Raw genomic sequence first — 20434 nt, 5'->3', positions numbered from 1 at the left:
TACGTATGAGGAATTACGTGTCTTTGCACGCTTAACTTCTCAATCAAAACGAAAGTAAATGTAATATTATTACGCAATTACGTAAAATTCCGTTAACCTCATAGAGTGGCGCCTATAAATTATAGAGTCGAGGTGAAACAGGTAAACTTTAAAATTACTCCAAAAGTCACTTGTAAAACCGAGTGTAAAACACCTAGCGACAACAGCCAGGTTATTTATATTCCATAAAAGCTTTCAGAAGCTTTTCGTATTCATGGCGCCACAGTCCCGAAAGAAAGCAGGTATGGTTTCATGTCTCAGGGCTACATGGTTTTGAAGAAGATGGGCAAAGTGCAAATTTTATGGTGGGCCAGATATTAAAAGCCGAGAACCACTAAAGAAGGCACAATATTATTATCTTTTGGTATTTCATTCTTATAATTATAAGCAGGATTTAGCTTAGAATGACAGATTTGGTTAATCTGAAAGAAGGGGTGTGAGGGTGTGAAGTTTTATAGGTAATTTGGACTATATGGGATTATAAAAGGCTGGATTTTGAAAAAGCCTATTAGGACAAGTAGATTGATGCAATGAAAATTTTTAGAGAGAAAGTAGCAGTGGTATTACTAGGAACATCCAAATAATACAAAGCACGAACTATAATCAGTTTTCCCATCTGACTTGAGTCAAATGCATGTATGGAAATTATACCATTTAGAAGCACCCATTTCACAGCTGGCATGTTTCCAAGCCAAGCCTTTCATTTTAAATGCGGCTCTACACAAGTCAGGAGTAACGACTTCAGTGTCTCCACCGATCAGATTTCAAATTGAATTTAATCATGGAAATAACTTTTCAAAAATGTGATACCTTGTATAATTTATACGAGATTTCGAAATGGTCACAGTCAACCTGGCATAGACGAAAACGCAATACATATTAATATTCGTAAAAATAGTCTTACATATTTAAGACACTATTTGGTATTTTTTTCCACCAAGAAACCGTCAATAATTATTAACATATCCGCACCATCTAGGATGTATTCTGAATCTATTGAATTTTTATAGAAAAGCAGGGCCTTTGTCGAAGAAATTACGACTGTCACATACCCTCTTCAGTCGGCTTTCTACAATTTCAATCACTCTTAGAAATGATCTGAAAGTAGAGAAAACACATGAAGGTTTTAATAATCACATTTACGATATTTTGTTGCCAAGTGAATTTTTGTTATTTTGCCGATGGAATAATGAAATTTGCCGTAAAATAATACCGGATTAACCTACATCTACGATTGGACAAGTACAGTAAAAATGTCGGAGTTGCTAATACTTGTATGCATTTCTTCATATTACAATTTCAGATGGCGGTCGTTCTAACCTTGCCTCGAATTTTTGCAATTCAAACGTTTTAATTTCCATCGTCGCAGTAACACTAGTTTTAATGTTATAAATATAAAAGTAGTCCAGAAGTATTATAAATTGTGCTGTTTATAAGACGTTTGTTGTTGAAATCGACACAATTTATTTATTATTGCAGATGGAGCTAGACTCGTACGACACACAATTTGACTACGGGATAGACGATCAAAATTTCTACGACAACCCTCCAATCAAAAAGGAAAATTTAAGGAAAGTCACCTTCAATCCTCAAATTTACATAAAGGTAAGACATTTTTTCAATTGTAGTCTGAAAGGCGAATCTCGTTACGGCTGGCTTTCAATTTTAGTATATGAAGGCAATCGTTCCCACATTAACTACCGCCATTATTTTCTAAAGAAATCTAAACTTATAACGGTTCAAAAGAAGACTGGCACCCTCATATCTAAAGCAGGTTGCTGGCTTCTCGTATTACAGTTAAGGGCACTTTTTAGATCGATAATTGAACTAGTTTTATTGAAGTGACTTGTAGTTCTAGGGCTAAGCCAATGAAAATCTCCCTTTCTTACACTGAAAACAATGCTACTACAGTGTCGACTTAAATTTCCTGTATCCCAATCTAACTTTAAACCTCCGTGCCGTTTATTTTTATTTCCCTTCTAGGACCTACAATAATAGCTTATCTTTCCGGTGTTTAAACATGTGTCGGCGATCCATACCAGTGACTTCTTACGCACCCTTTTTGTTGTGGACTTCTAATTAAAGGACAATCAGTGTAGAAGCACTAATTTGACGCCGGAAACCGGTAATACAACACTCTGTATATAATATGTACTTGCATTCACTGCGTTGCCACTTGTGAGGTTGATCACCAGGTGCTCTTTTATCGCCATAATTTACAAACCTAGGATACCAAAAGGTCTGTGGCCATATATTTGAGGGGTGTAAGGAAGTGAAGTTCACAGAATTTTGCTAATTCAACGAATACGTATATTGACATTTGACTGATCGACTAAACGGCGACAGTGCAAAATTGCTGATTAAAACTCCACTGAATAATATACAGATTTTTTACTTAATTGCAAGCACCCTCCACATTATATATTTTGATAAGTGAAGGGGGCCTTCGAACGCAAAATATGATGCCAGTTTCGATTCTTCTTAGAATTCAAATGCATTGATGCTAAAAATAATTGGAATGTGAAGCTTCGTACTAATCGCAAATGTTCTTAATATATTTCTTAATTTAAACGAATGTGCCATACAGAAAGTTTTTACGGTGTATTATCAAATGGGTTAGGGTGCATTCCCTTTGATGCTTGGGAACACACCAAAATGTGACAGGAACACTGCAAATCGTTTGTCGAATAGGAATGATTTGCGAACTCGTGTACCATTATAAACGTCCTTTTTAACTTTCGAATCTTTCATTTTTCAAAGAAGTGCTTCATAAGTGTTAATGAGTACCATATTTGGAATATACGATGCGTCCCAAAAAGACGCAGTCCTCGGTATTTGTGCTTTTTTAAATCATTTAGAGTAATCACCAACACAAAAAATTAAATTAGAAAAAGGTAGAGGTTAAATCAGGTACAATGGTCAATTACTTACCTCAAATCTTTATTTTCGACATTGCACAGGCTGCACTGCCCGGTCTCAGGTGCGCCGCTGAACTTTTTCTTCCGAATAACCGCAACTTTTACTTGAATTCAATTTGAGCTCCGTCCAGGTATGTTGCTTGGTGATCGTGCAACTTCGACGACCCGAAGGTAACCAACACAATATCTCCGGTACTGTCAAACAAAACCGAATTTCGAAAACGCGATTTTTAACTGTTTTGAACCGGACATCACCCCTTGCAAACACTCATTACGTCTTTCTTTCATTAACCTTCGAGTCCGCATATACTTTTCCAAGTTTTTTCTACATTTTCAGTTGAAATGAAATATTTTTGCGAGCAAAACGGAAATTAACGCGGAGACGCAATTAACACTGACAGCCGAAGCGTTACCGTTTTGTCTCCAAAGCCTTCTTGACCCAAAGCGTCGTTCTCGTATGAAAGATTGTTGTCAAACCACGTGTCGGTTTGTTTATACTGAATTTAATCAAGTTTCGTTACCACAATAAAAAATAGCAAATAAAATAATCTTAAAACGAGCGGTTCATAAACTTCTTGTTCCAAATAAGTTGATGTGTTTTTTAACCGACCTTCAATGCCTTGCAGTGTTGTGAATCCTATTCGATTGAATTTTTACAGAAATATTTGTATTCAGCTTTTGGGGCGACAAGAAAACAATTGAAAGAAACGGAAGAAACATATTGGTGAAATCAGGAAGAAGTGCCCCATGAAACAAAATAATAATATAGAGAGGATGTGATTTTTAAAAAACTGGTTTGGTCTGACTCACCTTTTTCGGACACCCTGCATATTCCAAATATTTTTTTTTAAATTATTTATATTAATGTTACAATCTGTCGCAATAAAAATATAAAATGGTCATTTAGTAACTTTTTTTCGTGCAGAATCTGAAAATGATTTGATAGAGAATGACACTTCAGTCTCCCTCAGTTTTTAGTTGAATCTGTTGGTCAATTCTAGTGGGTTAAATCTCTTAAGTCTATTTGAATAAGTACTCGAGCCTAAAAGGTTGATGGCTAGATGATTGGGGTGGTTGTCTAAACGTTTGAGATAGCTTGCAGCCCTTTCCTGGATCATTTCTTTGATAGTTTTTATTTTCAGGTCTCGGTAAAGGGTGTCATTGCTCACATACCATGGGGCGTCTGTTAGCAATCGTAGTGTTTTGGATTGAAATCTCTGTAATATGTTAATGTTTGAGTTGCTAGAAGTTTCCCAAAATATTCCAAATATGGCGTATTCACTTTTTTAGGTAAAACTTTAATCCTACAACTATTCCTATTGGTGGATTATATTAGTGAACCATTCACCTTGTAAATGTCCTATAAATCAAAAAATAGTTTCCACTAAATTCGCATATGATCTTATGTGGGTAATTCTCGAGAAATAAAACTTTTCAGATTTATAATTCCCAAACCATGTAATTGCCAAATAAATGAATAATCCATCTATTTAATTTTATAAGTGTATTAAATCAAATGTATTCTAAAAGTAATTTTGAATGGAAAAAAGTGTCAATTACCCAAGAAGAAAATAAAGTACGGGTATTTACGGAGCATTATCTGCTATTATTTGATCTAATAGATTATGAAGTGTATTGTGACTGACCCGTTACTGTATATTTGCGAGCGGTGAATCACCACTAAAGCTTTAAGATTTCGGAGAAACGTTTTTGAATTTGCCTTATGGAATTATCTTACCTAATTAAATGATTTTTTGGTCTTGATACGACGAGTCTAGATAGCTGTGTGTTTATCGCTAATTCTTCATAAAGGCCCTTGGTCTCTGAAACAAAAATTAATATTGTTGCATACATATCATAAAGATATATCAGAGGATAACAATATAGATAGATGCAAATTTTGGTATTCAATATTGATAACCAAGTGGTGACCTCCCACCAAATACGCTCTTTGTCACAACCCCCAGTGAAACTCAAGACCACTTTTGTGTGGCTCTAAGACATCTACGTCCCTGGCGTGGCCAGGCCTGCACTAGTACACTAAACCATCATCATAACTGTTCTTTAAACTTGACTTTGAAGTTCCAGAAATAGCTGGAGCACCGTTTCTTGGCAGCACATACACCATTCTTGCAGAAGATTCCCCGCCTTGCTCCTGGCATCTATTTATACGGGCTCCTTCACAAATCATCCTCTTTCAAGACACTTCTCTCCATAATAAAAATGTCTTCACCACCACGCGACAAACTCAAATTTGTTCCGTAACACAAGTAGCGCGAACGCATATCTTCCGGATATCAACAATGACACGTTTTCGGTGTTCCTACAGACCGGATGTTACATAGATTTATTTTGTGAGAAATTTGTTCACCTATGCCTGCTCAAAGGGGAGACGGATTTAATAAACTGCCTTTGATGTCAAAGCCCGTAGATTCGGGTGCCAACAAATTAAATTATTTCAAAATAATTTAATGCCTCCATTAATCGTCCGCAAAGTAAAGAGCAGAAGTGTTTGGAAAAATATTCGGAGTAGTAAATGTTTGATGCTAATAATTGAGGAAAAAGGGGACTGTAGGAATGTCAGAGCAATCAGTCCCTTCTTTTGATTCGCAGTTTGCTGTGATGCCTGCTTGTAATAACAAAAATGATCATAATGAATTTGTCTTATCTAGGTTAATTTAGAATTTGTATGCACTTTTTAAGTAAAGAAATAATATTTGCCCTCTACTTCCGGCGCAAAACGCTTATAAATTGTGTCATGAAAGATGCAAGTTCGTAAGATTTATCAGTTTTTATGTGTGATTTAGTGATTCATGATTAACAGCTACTTGCTTGTTCTTTTTGTATTATTAATGCTGGTTCATAAGGTGAACACAATGTCCAAAAGGCATGTTGAAATATGGTGAAATAATTTTTTTTAAGCTTTGAGAAAGACTTTGAAAAATATTACATAAATACCTAAAAAAAATTCGATTTACGGGAAAAAGGACAAAAAAAACACCTACGGATTTTGGGGAGATTTAAATCCTCCAAGAGTCTTTTAAAGGGTTGTGAACGTGGCAGTTAAGTGTGACCTCTTAGGCCACCAATATGAAAAGATTCAAGAACGAAACATTTTACGAAACATTTGGGAAAATTGGAACGTGAAGGCAATTAGTTTAGAATTCTTCAAAATTCCTTGATGAAATTGAGAATTTACAAATTAGTCCTCCTTGAAAATTAGGGCACAAGAAACACTCCAGATAGAAAACTCCACTAAAATTACATCATATTGGCGTAGTAAAAGAAAAATGTGCGTGAAAAACTAACGTCGACAATTGCGCGTAATTGCGACGTAATTTCAGGGGAATGTTGTATAGATAAAAATTAAATTTCGTGCTTGAGAATTGGTTTCTGTATTTAAGAATAGAAATTCTATGGTAGTCTTGTCAGCAAATTAATGTGCTTGAGCTGTCAGAAAGCACAGATAGGCTTGCTGATAGACCAATTACATGTCAAAGTTAAGCACAAGCCAGGGTAGGACATGTCATGGTACCGCACCTGTGCTTACTGACATGTGATTTTGACGTAATTTTTGCAAAGAGCCGTCAATTCAAAAACCTGCAGTTGGTCCCCTAAAGCTGAGTGTGTTTTCGTTGTTATAAACATTTACGGTAAGTTTCCAATAAAAGTTGAATATTGTTGACCTTCGCTATTATCGTTAATTAAAAATTGCTCAGTGCTATTCTGGTAAGTTCTGTTTCTCTAAGTTTTGAACCACTGGATTTAACTCCGTAAATCTGGCACGCCCCGGGACGTCATTAACAGCGAAAAATAAACAATAGATGGATTTCAGTTTCAATCCTACGTATATTTCTGGCATTTCCCCAGCTTATTGCCCGTATTCGCTTGTTCTATGCACGGTCATGTAACAAAACTTCCGAACCGACATTAAATCAAAACCCTGCGCAATTTGACTTGATTTTTCACCTTACTTAACTGCATGACCTGCTTTTATTGACATTTGAAAACCTACGCATTTATGCAAAAGTAAATTTATATTGACAAACAGTCAATTTGCTATTTTGTCTAAAAAACGCATCGTCAAACATGCAAGCTATGTGCTATTATAATGTTTTATTCCTTCATGCGCCATTGAATATCAATGGCGTTCGGAGGCAACAATAAATTAGCATAAAATATGCTAAATCTAACGTTCATGTGGAGTGTGGTTGGACATACAAATCGGCCCTTCTACCGAGAAGCCACTTCCTTTCGAGGTGTTTAACTGCAGTTGGTTTAAATGTTTCGGTACAAAAATTAAGAATCCCAAAGGCTCGGAAGGAAAACTATTTTTTCGCACCAAGCAAACTGCGAATTGCAAGATGAAGTAACTAATAAAAAAAATATAGAAAAGAATAAAAACGGAATTATTGCTACAGGAATTCAAGACACTTCCTCACATTGCCTGGATGTGACGCACAATATAAACGCTCTGTACTACTGTTAAGTAAATTATGTAATATATGCTGGGTTTAACATCACCGTTAAGATATTTCAGGGTATAATAATATTTTGTCAAATAATAAAAAAAAAATGCTAATATATTCATGGTCAAAAACACGCCATTTTCGATATACAGAATGGCAAAGTTTCATATTTTTTCTCATATTTTCCGTTTTTCTCATGTATGCCTTGACCGCAAACGCTTCAAATATCGTACCTTGTTTAAGACTACAAAAAAATGTCAAAATCGTCAATAGCCATACACGAGGTCTCATGTCTTTATGGGTCATATACTATTTTATGCTTTGTATTATTTTTTCACCCTGTATGAATTATGTGACCACACTTGAATCCATTCTTTAATGCTTTAGCTTTTTGGTCTGTCTCAGTATTTTCGTATCTTTCACCGTTTTCGTAGAATTTAAAATCGAAGCAAATCGAGAATGTAAAGGAAGTAATAAAACAAATAATCCGACTCAGTTATGTACTCTCCGAAGCAATTCATAACATTTAATCAAATTTTTTAAAACAAAAATAAATCTAAGCGAAAACAAAATTATAAAAACTGTTGAAAATTTCTTGCTCCTACTAAGACACATTGCTAAACTTTGCCACCCTGTATATCGAAAATGGTCCGTTTTTGATCATAGATTTATACCATTTTTTAATTATTTTGCAAAATATTATCGGTCATCTAAATAGCTCCACAATATGTAACACCATGAATATATTAGGTTGCAGGAAACCTAGCCTTAAAATGTCGCTACCAAATCTAAGAATGTCACGTCATTTTGACGTAGTTTGAGACAAAATATCAAATAAACTGACGACAAAGTGACGTCACATTGTCTTGTTCTGGTCAGGTCAATGACCTACACTAACGTACCATTCAAAGTGATAAATTATTACCACGCGGACTTTGTACTTAAAGAGAATTTTAATCAGAACCAAACATTAGTTTTACAATGGCCAATTCCTTTAATGAGCTGTAGCCTTTTTTACCCTATTATTATTTAAAGGTTTAAAACACCAATTTCCTGATTTTCAAGACAATCTCAAGGAGTCCAATAACTGAAAACTCAAACCTTTTGGTCAATTTCTGCTACTTTCAATAATTTCATCTGAGCCCAATCTAGATCCTTTTTCTGCCAACATCGTTCTGACCAAAGATCTCTGCTTTTCTATTGTAACATCATGAAACTGACCTCAGCACTTTATGTGGGTTCAGAAAAACCGTTAAAAGTTTCTATTGAATGAATTCTCTACGTAGGTCTTAGATATTACTAGGTTTGCTGATCAAGTTACTGGCATCACCCTAGCTTAAGCCTTCACACGCAAAACCGTTCTTTTCAGTTATTCGCCTTTGGCACTTATCGTCGTGTACGCTTATCATTTTGGTGGTAAAACTTGGATTATATTTTTTACGCACCCACCTACATATATAGGAGAAAAGTAACTGGGCTTATCAGACTGCTCTAGAGGTCTCTTTGATTTCAGTCAAGGATGAAAATATTAAGGGGTCTCTCCATGTGCCTTCATCCTTTTTTTTTAGTTTTACTTGCGCGTGCAGCATTCAATCTTCCATAGAATACATAGAAGATGTATTTTCCATTTTTAGTTTTTAAATTAGATAAACGTTAGTGATCTAAATATAACTCGATCTCACAAAATAAAATCAATATTTTGTTGCTTATCTGAAATACATTCTTATCCATTCACATCCAACGATACTGATGGCGCACTGCGTAATACGACCTAATGAAATTAAATTATGGTTGCTGTATTATATGTATGTGTGTAATATTAATATCAGTTGATATAAAATTTTCTAGGCTGTAATAATGCAATATCGATTTTAAATAGCGATTTTAAGTGTATCTAAGATTAATTGAGTAGTGCTGACGACAATAAAATACGAATTTATCAACGTTGCTGAGGATATAAGCATATGTAGGAACATTTTTGTAGAGAATAAAAATTCCGTACTTTTGCCGGAATAATGAATGTCCTCAATCTGGTGCGAACCTTTGAGTTCTCAGCATAAGGCCCCCGTATACTCGGCTTCTCTTTTTATTGCGTTATGTTCAAGTCATTAACACTGTTCTCACAAAGCCAGTAGCAGCAAGAGACAAAGTCACTTCTATATCATATCATTACGTGCTTTTTATGGTGGAACCCGTCATAAATATGATTAATTTTTTGTTTGGATCCGCGTTAATTTATTTAAAATTTTATAGTTTTTATTATCATTAAACCTCATTTAGTAGCAAATGGTTCTGTAACAACAATAAATTTATATCCATGTGAATTAGTGTTATTCGTGAAGGCGACAAGAATGTATAGGAACGATATCTTAGATACTTTCAGTCTTCATGTAGTCACGCCACTGTTTCTCTAGTGATGCCAACAGACTAGAGTCTTCTATCAATAATTATTGTGGGTATAAAAAGGCAATCTGGGACCTGTTTGAGAGCAGGTTTGCTGGATGCCTTTACTTAACTAGGTACGAACCCAATTCCCATTCCACATTGTGTACGTGGATAAACTCGCAAGAACTATTATTATGAACATTGAGGGATAAAAAGGATCACAAAACCTATGAGGAACGACCATAATTGTTTGATTATATGTAGTTGAATGCTGAAGTCTCATGCGTCCGATGTCCGAAAAACCATGAACATTTCTTGTTGACTTTGATTTTAAAATCAATTTTTTCATACTAACTAGAAATGAGAATTTTCGCACGTCCAATTTCGAAGGCATGAAACTCCGGTTTAGACTTATCGGCTAATTGCCTTCATTATCATAGTCGCACCCACTACAGTGTCTGGTCTTCATTTCTTTTCGAGTGCCTACTCTCGTATTCCCGCCATCACTTACTCTTTCGTTTCGTCCATTCATTCATGTCTTAGCCGAGTGCTTTGTATGCATTCGGATGTCACAATATGAACTTTATACAGTGAGAACCTACGGAGTCAGCCAAAAAAGTGCCTTGCAGACACTGCGTGAAACTTGAGCCGTAACGTTTGTTTGCTGTTTTGTAAAAGTTGGGTCACAGTCATCTTGCAATTAAAGAAAATCTAATTTAATTTTTCTTCACAGGAAGAGGAATATGGACTTAAGCAAGAAGTCCTGGACGATAGCAGCGATGAGGATCAGAGCCAAATGCAAGCTTTGGAGTCTATCCAGAAGGTACCATCGATCAGCGATTTGTCAGACCCAGAAGCTTCGCTTGGTGAGTTCAGAATATAGAAAATTTTCTTGAGGGATGCGTAACAGTGCTATATCGTTGGTTTGACCTGCCTCACGAGCATTATCAAATTGAAAGTGATTCAAGCCATGTACAATATGGCTTAATGAGGATGTAATTTTGGGCTATTTAGCCTTGGGCACAACCAATTGAGGCTCTGTAGAGATATTTTATAATAATTACGAAAAAACATATAGCAGCACTATAATTATAGGAAATTATGGAAGAATAAAATTGTATGCGTTCCGTAAAAAAAAATTAAATTCCTGCTTAAAAATTTTAAGGGAAAACCAAAAAAATTATTCTTTTAGATATTACTGTCCACCCCTTTAAATATTATCTCATGGATGTGTTACTGAGGTACGTCGCTGAAAATAATAAAAAATAAAAAAATAAACTTTAAAGTGATTATTCTTCAAAGAAGCTTAAATGCATATTCTTGACACGATGGCGAAGGATATTATTCGGTTATACTTCATAATCGATATCAATAGAATGCGGTATCTTTATTAGTACATATATATATTTTTTCAATAAATTCAGGTTAGATAATAGTTAAATGGTATGCAGTATCTTAAAATAAACTGAAATAACACATAAATCATACCACGTCCCAATGTGGAACGATGATATTTCAATATTTCATTGTCTTTTTTTTTTCAATATAAAAGCTAAATTATGTATTAATAAAATATTAGAGAATATAGCAAAAGTTTTCAATTATTTCTTTCATTAGCTTTTGTCATAATTCATATTCAATTTTCGAAGTATGTAACAGTTTATAAATTATAGTAAAGAGCCAAGATAGGGCGCTTTCAGCTATATGCAAAGCTGAAGCAATTCTGCTTTGGTTATAAATTAAAAAAACATTAGATAATATGTTGGATGTGCAATTCCAGATTTGTAATTGATAGGTCAATTTAAATTTTCCATGGTGTAATGTATTAAAAATAAGAATGATTGTTCATTCTAGTTTGGGTAATTAGGTAACAATTCGTATATATTCTGGCTCTAAAAAACAAATGGGATTATTGGTTAAAAAAAAATGAAAACGAAGGCAACCTAAATTCATCCAACCTGAAAAAGCCACCATTACTGATTATTAATGGAATTGGACACATTTCTAGCAACCTTATAATTACCAAATTAGTTCGGGTAACCTCATAAGTATTCATTAGATATTTCTATTTAACAAAATTATGTAAAAAAAACAAAACCTATTTGTAATGTCAAAAACAATAAAGTGAAGTGATATAAAGATTGTGCTAGAGCAGAATATGTTGCGTTCGCCATTCTGTCGAGAATTGCTGACAACTATTCTTATATTGATTTTGCAATAATGTGTTGATCTAAATATTTCAAACCAAATTTTCTCTAGTTTTTTTCTAATGAACATTGATTAATTTTGAATTTATGAAGAAAGATTTTTTGTTGACTTTTTAGAGCTAGATTTCTTCGGAAAACCTCTTGAAAGGGGTTTCTTGTAATGCCTGTTGGCACTGCTCTGTAGTCTACAGCACTGAGTAATCATCCTTCTAATGATATTAAAATTATATTGAGGAGTGGAAGTTCCAAAGATGCAAACTCCATGTTAATATATCCCTTTAGATTTCTGCCCTTCATTTACTTGCAACAATACGTTTTATTGTCACGCTAAAGCAATCTTAATCAGCAAATCCATCCAAAAGTCACTCAACTCTTGCCCTCTCCGAGTTTAAACAATTTGTCCTATCTCTAAAATTATCTGACTTAAAGATTGTATCATTTAATAAGTTTCCATATCATGCCGAGGTGTTATATTGCTACTGCATTGATCTTAGGTGTTAGTGAAAGAAACCTCTTCCCCATTGGACGCCTCCCAATTTAATTAAATTCGTAAAAATCCTCCGTCTCTCGTTAAAGAGAGATACAAAATGTGACGATAATATCTTTCAGAAATTATAGTTCCAGCTTCAAAGGTGTTATAACGTGCTACTGAATAAATTGCCCTTTGCCGTAAGTATTCAATAAATAAATTGGTTATTGCTTACAAGCCCCAGCGTCTCGCGTATATCTCTGGATTTTTCAAAATGAAGATGAAGCATGTGTTTTTGCGTCCATTGAAATTCTTCAGTTATGCTCCGTAGAATTCTTATTAGTTTTAATTGGCGATAAGGAATTTTCTTTATAATTCTGTGATTTAGTCTTATTGAGTGTATCGATAGCCATCGATAGAGCTAGGAACATATGAGAATCGAGACTTTGCACACTTACAATCTTCAGATAAAATATTTGGAAGAAAAAATAAAAAATAATAAAAATATTCACAACCAATAGTTATTAACGTCGACCTTGAAACACAAGAAACAAAAATAGATTTTAATAAGGACCTTCAAGTCTGTTGGTATTGCCTTATTATACATATTTTAATGTAATAAAAGAATGAAGCGGTATGAACCCATTAATATCGTAATAACAACGCAAGTATAGCCATTGAAAACTTGTTCTTTCCTTGAACTCTTTCGTAGAGTGCAAGTGAGCAGGTGCATCTCGAGATTGATTGTGTTATGTAAAATCGGTTGCAGGGAGTTTTTAAACGGGCAAGACAGACGAAGACGTGAATAAATTCTATAATTCTTGGAGAAGCTGCTGGAGTTGATATGCAAGTGTTTGAGCTATTGGGAGTTCGGATTGGATAAAATTTGAAGAGAAATTATGCAAATTGAACATATATGGAAACAGTAAAAAGCCGCGGTTGTTGAGTATGTCGGCCATTAGTAGAAGCCACTGGATATCAGCCTCGCGTAGCAAATGAAAACCTTTAGAAGAGTCACTTAAATCTTATTGCCAAAAACAAGTTAGGCGACGTTAAATATTTATAAAAACTCTACATAATTCGCGGAAACAGATATCAAAGCGATCAGTTGCTCCAGAAACTGCGAAATATCTACAATAAAATTTTCAAAAAAATAAAAAAGTAGGCGCCCCTTTCCATTTACAAATTCTTAAGATTTTTTGAAGAGATGTTTTTCACCTTAAATCTACTGATTTATTATGGATTATTTCCATGTTTCAGTTTACTAAATCCGAGTATTAACTAGAGGACCGATGAAGAGCAATTATTCGCTGGCGCTCGCTAATGTTCCACTATGCTCGTGCCTTTTCTCACGCTTGCTCAGACATTGCCAACAAACCAGCTAGAGCGCGTGAATTTTCTCGTATTTATAGATACGTCACAGTATGGATATGAATATATTTTGATAACTCTTAAGATTTCTGAGACACTGCACTATTGCCAAAATTATCAATAATCCTGTATAAGATTCAAGTGAATTCAAAGAAATCCATCGGAATTCATCTAGCTCTATAAAAAAGTTTTTGTATTACTTGTGGGATGTACAAGTCGTAAATCCAATCAAAAATGTTCATAAATATTTAAAATCTTCATTTAGAAACATTCACAATTCATACCTGAAAGCTTTAATCACGATTCTTTGGTTTGATTAAGAAATCAGATAAAACTGCCTATTAACATCTACCTAATAAACAAATTCTCCGAAATGAAGAGTTCAACAAAAAATTGCAAAGCAACTATGCACCAGGAAAATCACACATCATTAATGATATTTCCATTATAAAATTGCCACAGTAAACAATTCGGTCGGACTAAAGTCACTAAATATTACAAGAAGTTTCTTTCCCATAGTAGTATTAAAAATCAAATGGGAAAAACCGCTTTTGCGCATCTCATTAGCCCAAATATTATAATCCACTATCTCCAAAACGATAAGAAGGGAATCTCGATTAGTTGTTTATTCGCAAGCCTTGTTGCCACATTTTTGAGATTCTTAAGAATTATACGGCTTTATGTTCAATTATATGACACATAAAGTTTGACATTCAGACACGGCATTGTAGAATAATGCTTTGACATATGTTAATATCCTGTGGTTCGTATGTGTTGCTGCAGAGTTTCTCCTACATCCGACAATTGGCATTTCCCATATCTCGAAAAAATTCGTGAAATATTTCATGAAATTTCCCCATAATCAATTTGTTCGAACCACATCGACTCTCTGCGACAAATATTCTTAATAAGGATACAGTCTCACCAACTCCACATACGTAGTGAAGAGAACTTCCTGCTGTCGCACTTTCGGCTTCATTGATCGAGATTCGACTTTGGAAACATTGAAGGTATCAGTTCTCGTGTATTTCCTGCAGTTTAATTTCGACGTCCCCCCAGGACTGGTAGTAGGTATACTGACCCCATAATATACCTGTTCATTCATACACACTCACACATCGTGGGAAACTGCGGCGGATGGGCAGCACGCCATGTGCCTTTCTCTTTTCTACGGACGTAAACGACGTTCACTTTGTCTTTGTCGTTTTGTCAGATTCTGGCCATCGATATACGCTGACCGCCGATTGCCCTGCAGGTGATGGTTTATCCTAACAGTGGTGGAGAATTACCTCTTAATCACTGGTACATATTTTTTTTCGCTAGTATATGTGTAGCAACTATTTCACCCAATACTTTCTTAGTCCCAGCTGTCCAGTCCGGCCCTGCACTTCTTCACAGTTACATAAGAAATCTGGATTGGAATTTTTTTTTATTGATGTGCAATTTCTGGTGATCTCAGATAGAAAATCTCCGCCACTGTATAAGGAACTGACCATTTACTCCGCCACAACCGGAGGCAGCTATAATTTTTACAGTAGGCAAATGTATCAGCGTTGGAGAGCATACGGTTATGCTAAAGATAAATGGCGATTTCACAATGGTAGGCTGGATTTATTAACGTATGTGGTTTGTGGCTGTTGGTTCGCTACCTGATTTGTTAATTGCCCTCTTCCTGGTGGCCTTTAGGGCATGCTTTTGCCGGTATTGTTACGACTTGAGCTCAGTTTATCAGCAGGCCCTTAACGCTGCTTTATGCTATTTTCTTCGCTGACAAATCGCCTCGACCGGAGAAATACGTGATTAATAATTACGTGCAATTTTATGTAACTTATTTGCCATGTCATTCATTAAAAACAAATTCGTAGCTCTCGTTTTGCTGCTGTTGCGACGAACACATACTTACACTTTATAATTTGCTATCGGTTCTCACGGATTATTATTAAATCACATTAGAAAATTAGAACAGATAAGTTTTGAAATTATTTTGCACCTAATATAGAAAATATCAGAAGCGAATCTGTGAAGTGTCTATTAGGAAATGAATCAGCTAATTCAATATTGAATTAGCCTTTATAGGGCATGTTTCCTACATACATACAACTTTCATGCAGGGTCTTAAATTGAGGATCATGTCATCAATCATGATATCGCTGGATCGAAATCTGTGTTTGGCGAGATTGGAAAGTCGAACTTTATACAGGATGGTCCATGCAAAAAATCCGGTTATTGAAAAACAATAGTCGGGTCCTTACAAAAATATTGCCTCGAAGCTCTTAGAGATAGCTATAGAAAATAATATGGTTGTCGGTTATTGAACTCGAGTAACAATTAAAAATATAGGGTGTCCCATACAGAAAAATCACATTTATAAAATGTAGTTCTAATGGGTATTTTTATGGTTTATATAGGGATAGCGCTTCAAATATCTCATATCCTATCAAAAATGAGGCAGATCATATTTGATTCTAAATCAAACCTTTGATTTGTAGAGTCAAAAATTCACATAATATACAGTTAATTTTATGGAAGGCAACCCTGTATAGGATGTTGCCATCGGATAGTGGACACGTTTGCAACTGAAATGCTGTACTTAAGGCTTTTGAAGTGTCCAGTGCGAATTCCATGTTGGTCTGCCACCATGGTAATTTGCAAAGCTATTCTATTCCTATCTTGCAGCTAATTAGTGATATTAATATGCCGCAATTGCATGTAATCCTGTTTCCTCGTAAGAGTCAAGTGATCCGTAGCGAAAACAAGGAAGAAAATTACTAGCTGCGTCCAACTACTTATTTTATGGGACCAGTAGTGGGTACTTATGTATGAAATTATCAATGGAATTCCTTATTCTGCAACTGCTGCCGCCGTTTTCTCTTTATTAGTTATTTTCAATTAATAACATTGACGTGGAGTTATTGAGTTGCGATGCAGGCGAGAGCGCGAATAAGACTTAAAGCCTCATTCATTTTTAAACTCGCAACTGAGCTGAGCTATAAATCACCGATTTTTTTTACCGCTGGTACTGCCTTGTGGGCCATGGGTACCAACGTTTATCTAATCACACACACACTTCGTGATGAAACGTTTGTAACGTAACTGACCGAAGAACTGCATCTCATCATTCAAGTTTCCGGTCCTGCATGGAGAGGGAAAAGGCATGAATGAACAGTCGCGTGGCTGACAGAACCTGTTGCTGGAAGCGAGTACCGAACTTGATGGGTTAGAGCAGAGGATTAATGGTCTAAGTACCTTTGATTGTAACGGTATAACGGGGCTAGAGCAATTGGTAGAGGAGCAAGATGGCATTGCTAGACCTATGAGAAATATAGGTACCACTCGAAGTACTGAGCTTTGAGCTTTAGAGCTAGAACGGATGAGTTGGACAGTACATACTTAGAATTTCCATGTGGGGATGAGGAAAACTGGCTCACACTGAAAATTTGAATGCCAAAACTTTTAATACTTTTCACCGTTTATTCCAGAAAAAAAATCAAGGCTCCATAATTAAGCTTCCAACGTCTTGATTCAATGGATTCTCGTCGCTGATCGTGGTTATTCCTGATTGACTGCAATCAAATAAACATGGAAAGTTAACCGCGAATTTTTAATTTTTGTGTGGAAACTTGGATATCTCAAGACTAGAAACTGATATTTCCCGAAACTTTTAAGCTAAAGCCCGTCCTCATATGGCAAAGATCACACTTGTTAACGATTGACTAGGAAACCATATTTCACTTGCTATATCCTCCTGATTCGTCCCATTCCGACTAGCGCCTGTTCAGAACATTGGACAACAATATAAGTATTTTCATAAAAAAGCAATTCGAAATCTTGAATTACGTCGGGAAAAGGTTTTGGAAAGTAAAAGTAATAATTTTAATAAATGTATAATATTCAAAATATTTGTTTGTTTTCTTCTTTCCTCATAACCAATAAATGACAGGACTTTTTGGTGGTACCTGTATAATACGAGACTAATGATTGACTTTGCTGCATACATCGAAAACCTTAAGGGTAAAAACATAATGAAGCGTCGCCCCTGGCCGGACACTGGTAAATCAAAGCAATAGAACCATATGAAGATAAACTGAAGTTGTTCACTGAGCGTCGTGCTTCGCCCCTCACTTCGTCGGAAAATGAGGAAGAAAAAAAATTGTTTTCCAGCGGCGACGTACTTGAAACTTGCTTTGTAATTGGTTTTCTCAACCTCCCACTCCCCTCATACGGTAACAGTACATGTTGCGTTTAAACAGCACTACTCTATATCTTCGGTGTCATGGACGTTGATGGTAAAGAAACGGAATGTGTGGTGCTGCTTGAGAGACCAGGCCAAACTTAGCAGAAACAAAGCATAAGTAATAATGGCCACTATATGAAGATACTTGACGAGTCACTGTCACTATCCGAATCAGATATTTTTACAACCTCTTTGTAAGAAACAAAACAAATGAACTACGATAAATGGCGATGGAAATTTCTTCGGTATATTCACCCGCGGCGATGTTCAAATCTTGGCGAGGTGAATGGCGAGGTGAACGTCGAGGTGCTTCCAAGGGGCGATGCTTTACTGTGTTTTTACTCTAAAGATTGTGTTTTACTCGAAAAAAAATTGTATGTTTTGGCGCGCACATGAGGAAATCTAAGTGGTCCAGTTTTACCAAAAACAAACCTGGCACTTGTTATCTCCCAACGGATATCCTGCATAAATGCTTGAAAAATGAAGATAATGATGTACCAATAATATTAAACGTCCAAAATTGCTTCAATAAACAATGTGTAAATCATGTTTTGATAGTTTTTTTATTTGTTGGTTAATAGCGCTCATATAAAATGCAAAAATTCAAGTGTAAAAACACTGTCTTACTGTAATTTGATTTGTAAGCAATAAATCATGTAAACACTCTTCCATTGGTTATTGTGACTGGCCTGGTAAATAAGAGAACCATGTTTAAAGATAACATTTGTCGAGCTTAACCAACGAGCAAGGCGTCTGGAGGTCAGGGGTCATTTTAAGGCGTGAGTAATAGGGAGATGGAATAAATAGCCACACAATAGTGAATCTCTATTGTATTTTTTTTGTTTTGAAGGTGGATGAGAAATCTGGACAGCAAACAAGTGGGTGGAAAATACGCGCTTAACTCACTTCCTTAAATTGAGTAGGCATGTGTTCTGAGAGAGCACTAAAAGGCTCTAACCAAACAGTCCAATCCTACGTCCACTTGGCGGAATTATGGTACGACACATTACTATAATTTACCATCAAGTTGCAGTAATTGGGCCGTAAACCAAATCCACAAGCGCTGTACCATCGTCGTCAATAATTTTCCTGTCAGCTGTATTTTTCTAGGCAATTTCATCTGACGCAATGATTACTCTAGAATTTAAGAGACTCATTAAAGTGAAAAAAGTGGGTATTTAAAGCCCGAGTGGAAGGCAACAAGTAGCCAGAGTCAAAGAAGTCGGCAGCATCGGTCTATTTGCAATGCAAATAACGCACCTGCGTTGGTTGCCATATTTTTTCTTCCCAAGAAAAGCTCTTTGGTTGGCAGTATGTGTTATTTATGTTTGAGTTTATTAGCGTCTCTAATGTGTTGTGGAACAGTTCCCAGTGGTTTCGAATATTAAGGGCAACGATTGTGAACATGTATCAGCGGTGAAATAAAGAACTTCTGAAATGTTCATTGCGGACTCGCGAATGATAAACAATAGCGGAACAACTCCCCGGAACGAGTCCATTAAAAGGAAGAATTCCTGCGACTGCGTAAGAAGCAATCAAACTTGGAGACAACCGTTAAATTACCTGATGCAAAATCGGCGCTATTTTTGACGCCTGTTTTCCGGCGTACCGAGAATTTTAAAAAAGAAAAGTAAAACTTTCGAATTGACTAAGCAACATACGTTCATCGATCTGGCAACAAGAGTTTACCTAACATTAGTTTATAACAATGCAAAAATCCACCTCGATAGTCATTGTACCTTGAAATGACGCATTGTGTCATTTCTTATTTCTTTAGCATAACAGCGCTTCCTTCGATTGTCGATTCGTTTTGCGCCGTGCCGCCAATCAGATTTTCTAATTTTTAATCGAACAAAAAATGCGAGTTTTTATGCCTCGGTTAGATTTTTTAGACCGACTCCGTATATTGTTCCTTGTTGTCTCGCATAACTGGAAATTCTCGGAGAGAAAAGTCAATGACTCTACTGCAACACAAAAATTAACTATCAGCCAAACATTAGCCCTACACAGGTTGTTTCACATGGAGTTGTCGTTAGATGTTTTGGGGAAACTATGAATAGCAAAGTTAGAAAAATATAGTGATTTGGTAAGAGCCTTGGGGTAACCTCGTCTAAAACATTTTCAATGTCGTCACACTTCCGGTTGTACCGGAAATCGACACATACTGGTTTATTTTAAATAGATCACCTATATATTATTGCATTTTTGGATTCTACGTTCAATTTAAAACATGCTTTTTAATACGTTGGTTTTCTTAAAATTAATAATTTTCAAGATATATATAGTTGATTGTTGAAAGTGACAGGTGCATAAATCTGCAGAATTGCAAATTGTTAAGATAC

The 20434-nt window shown here is 35.6% G+C and overlaps 1 protein-coding gene across 1 annotated transcript in view; it reads left to right on the top strand.

The window, feature by feature from the left end:
• Positions 1 to 20434, top strand: part of pnt (pointed) — a 79387-nt gene that overhangs the window by 3662 nt on the left and 55291 nt on the right. The window contains exons 2-3 of the mRNA XM_066286903.1: positions 1519 to 1644; positions 10545 to 10677. Of these exons, the coding sequence (XP_066143000.1) occupies positions 1519 to 1644; positions 10545 to 10677 (259 nt within the window). The remainder of the gene's footprint in view (positions 1 to 1518; positions 1645 to 10544; positions 10678 to 20434) is intronic.

Source organism: Euwallacea fornicatus, chromosome 10 (assembly GCF_040115645.1).
Source record: "Euwallacea fornicatus isolate EFF26 chromosome 10, ASM4011564v1, whole genome shotgun sequence".
Lineage (NCBI taxonomy): Eukaryota > Metazoa > Arthropoda > Insecta > Coleoptera > Curculionidae > Euwallacea > Euwallacea fornicatus.
The sequence above is the reverse complement of the archived record's forward strand: the minus strand, read 5'-3'. Positions and strand labels throughout refer to the sequence as shown.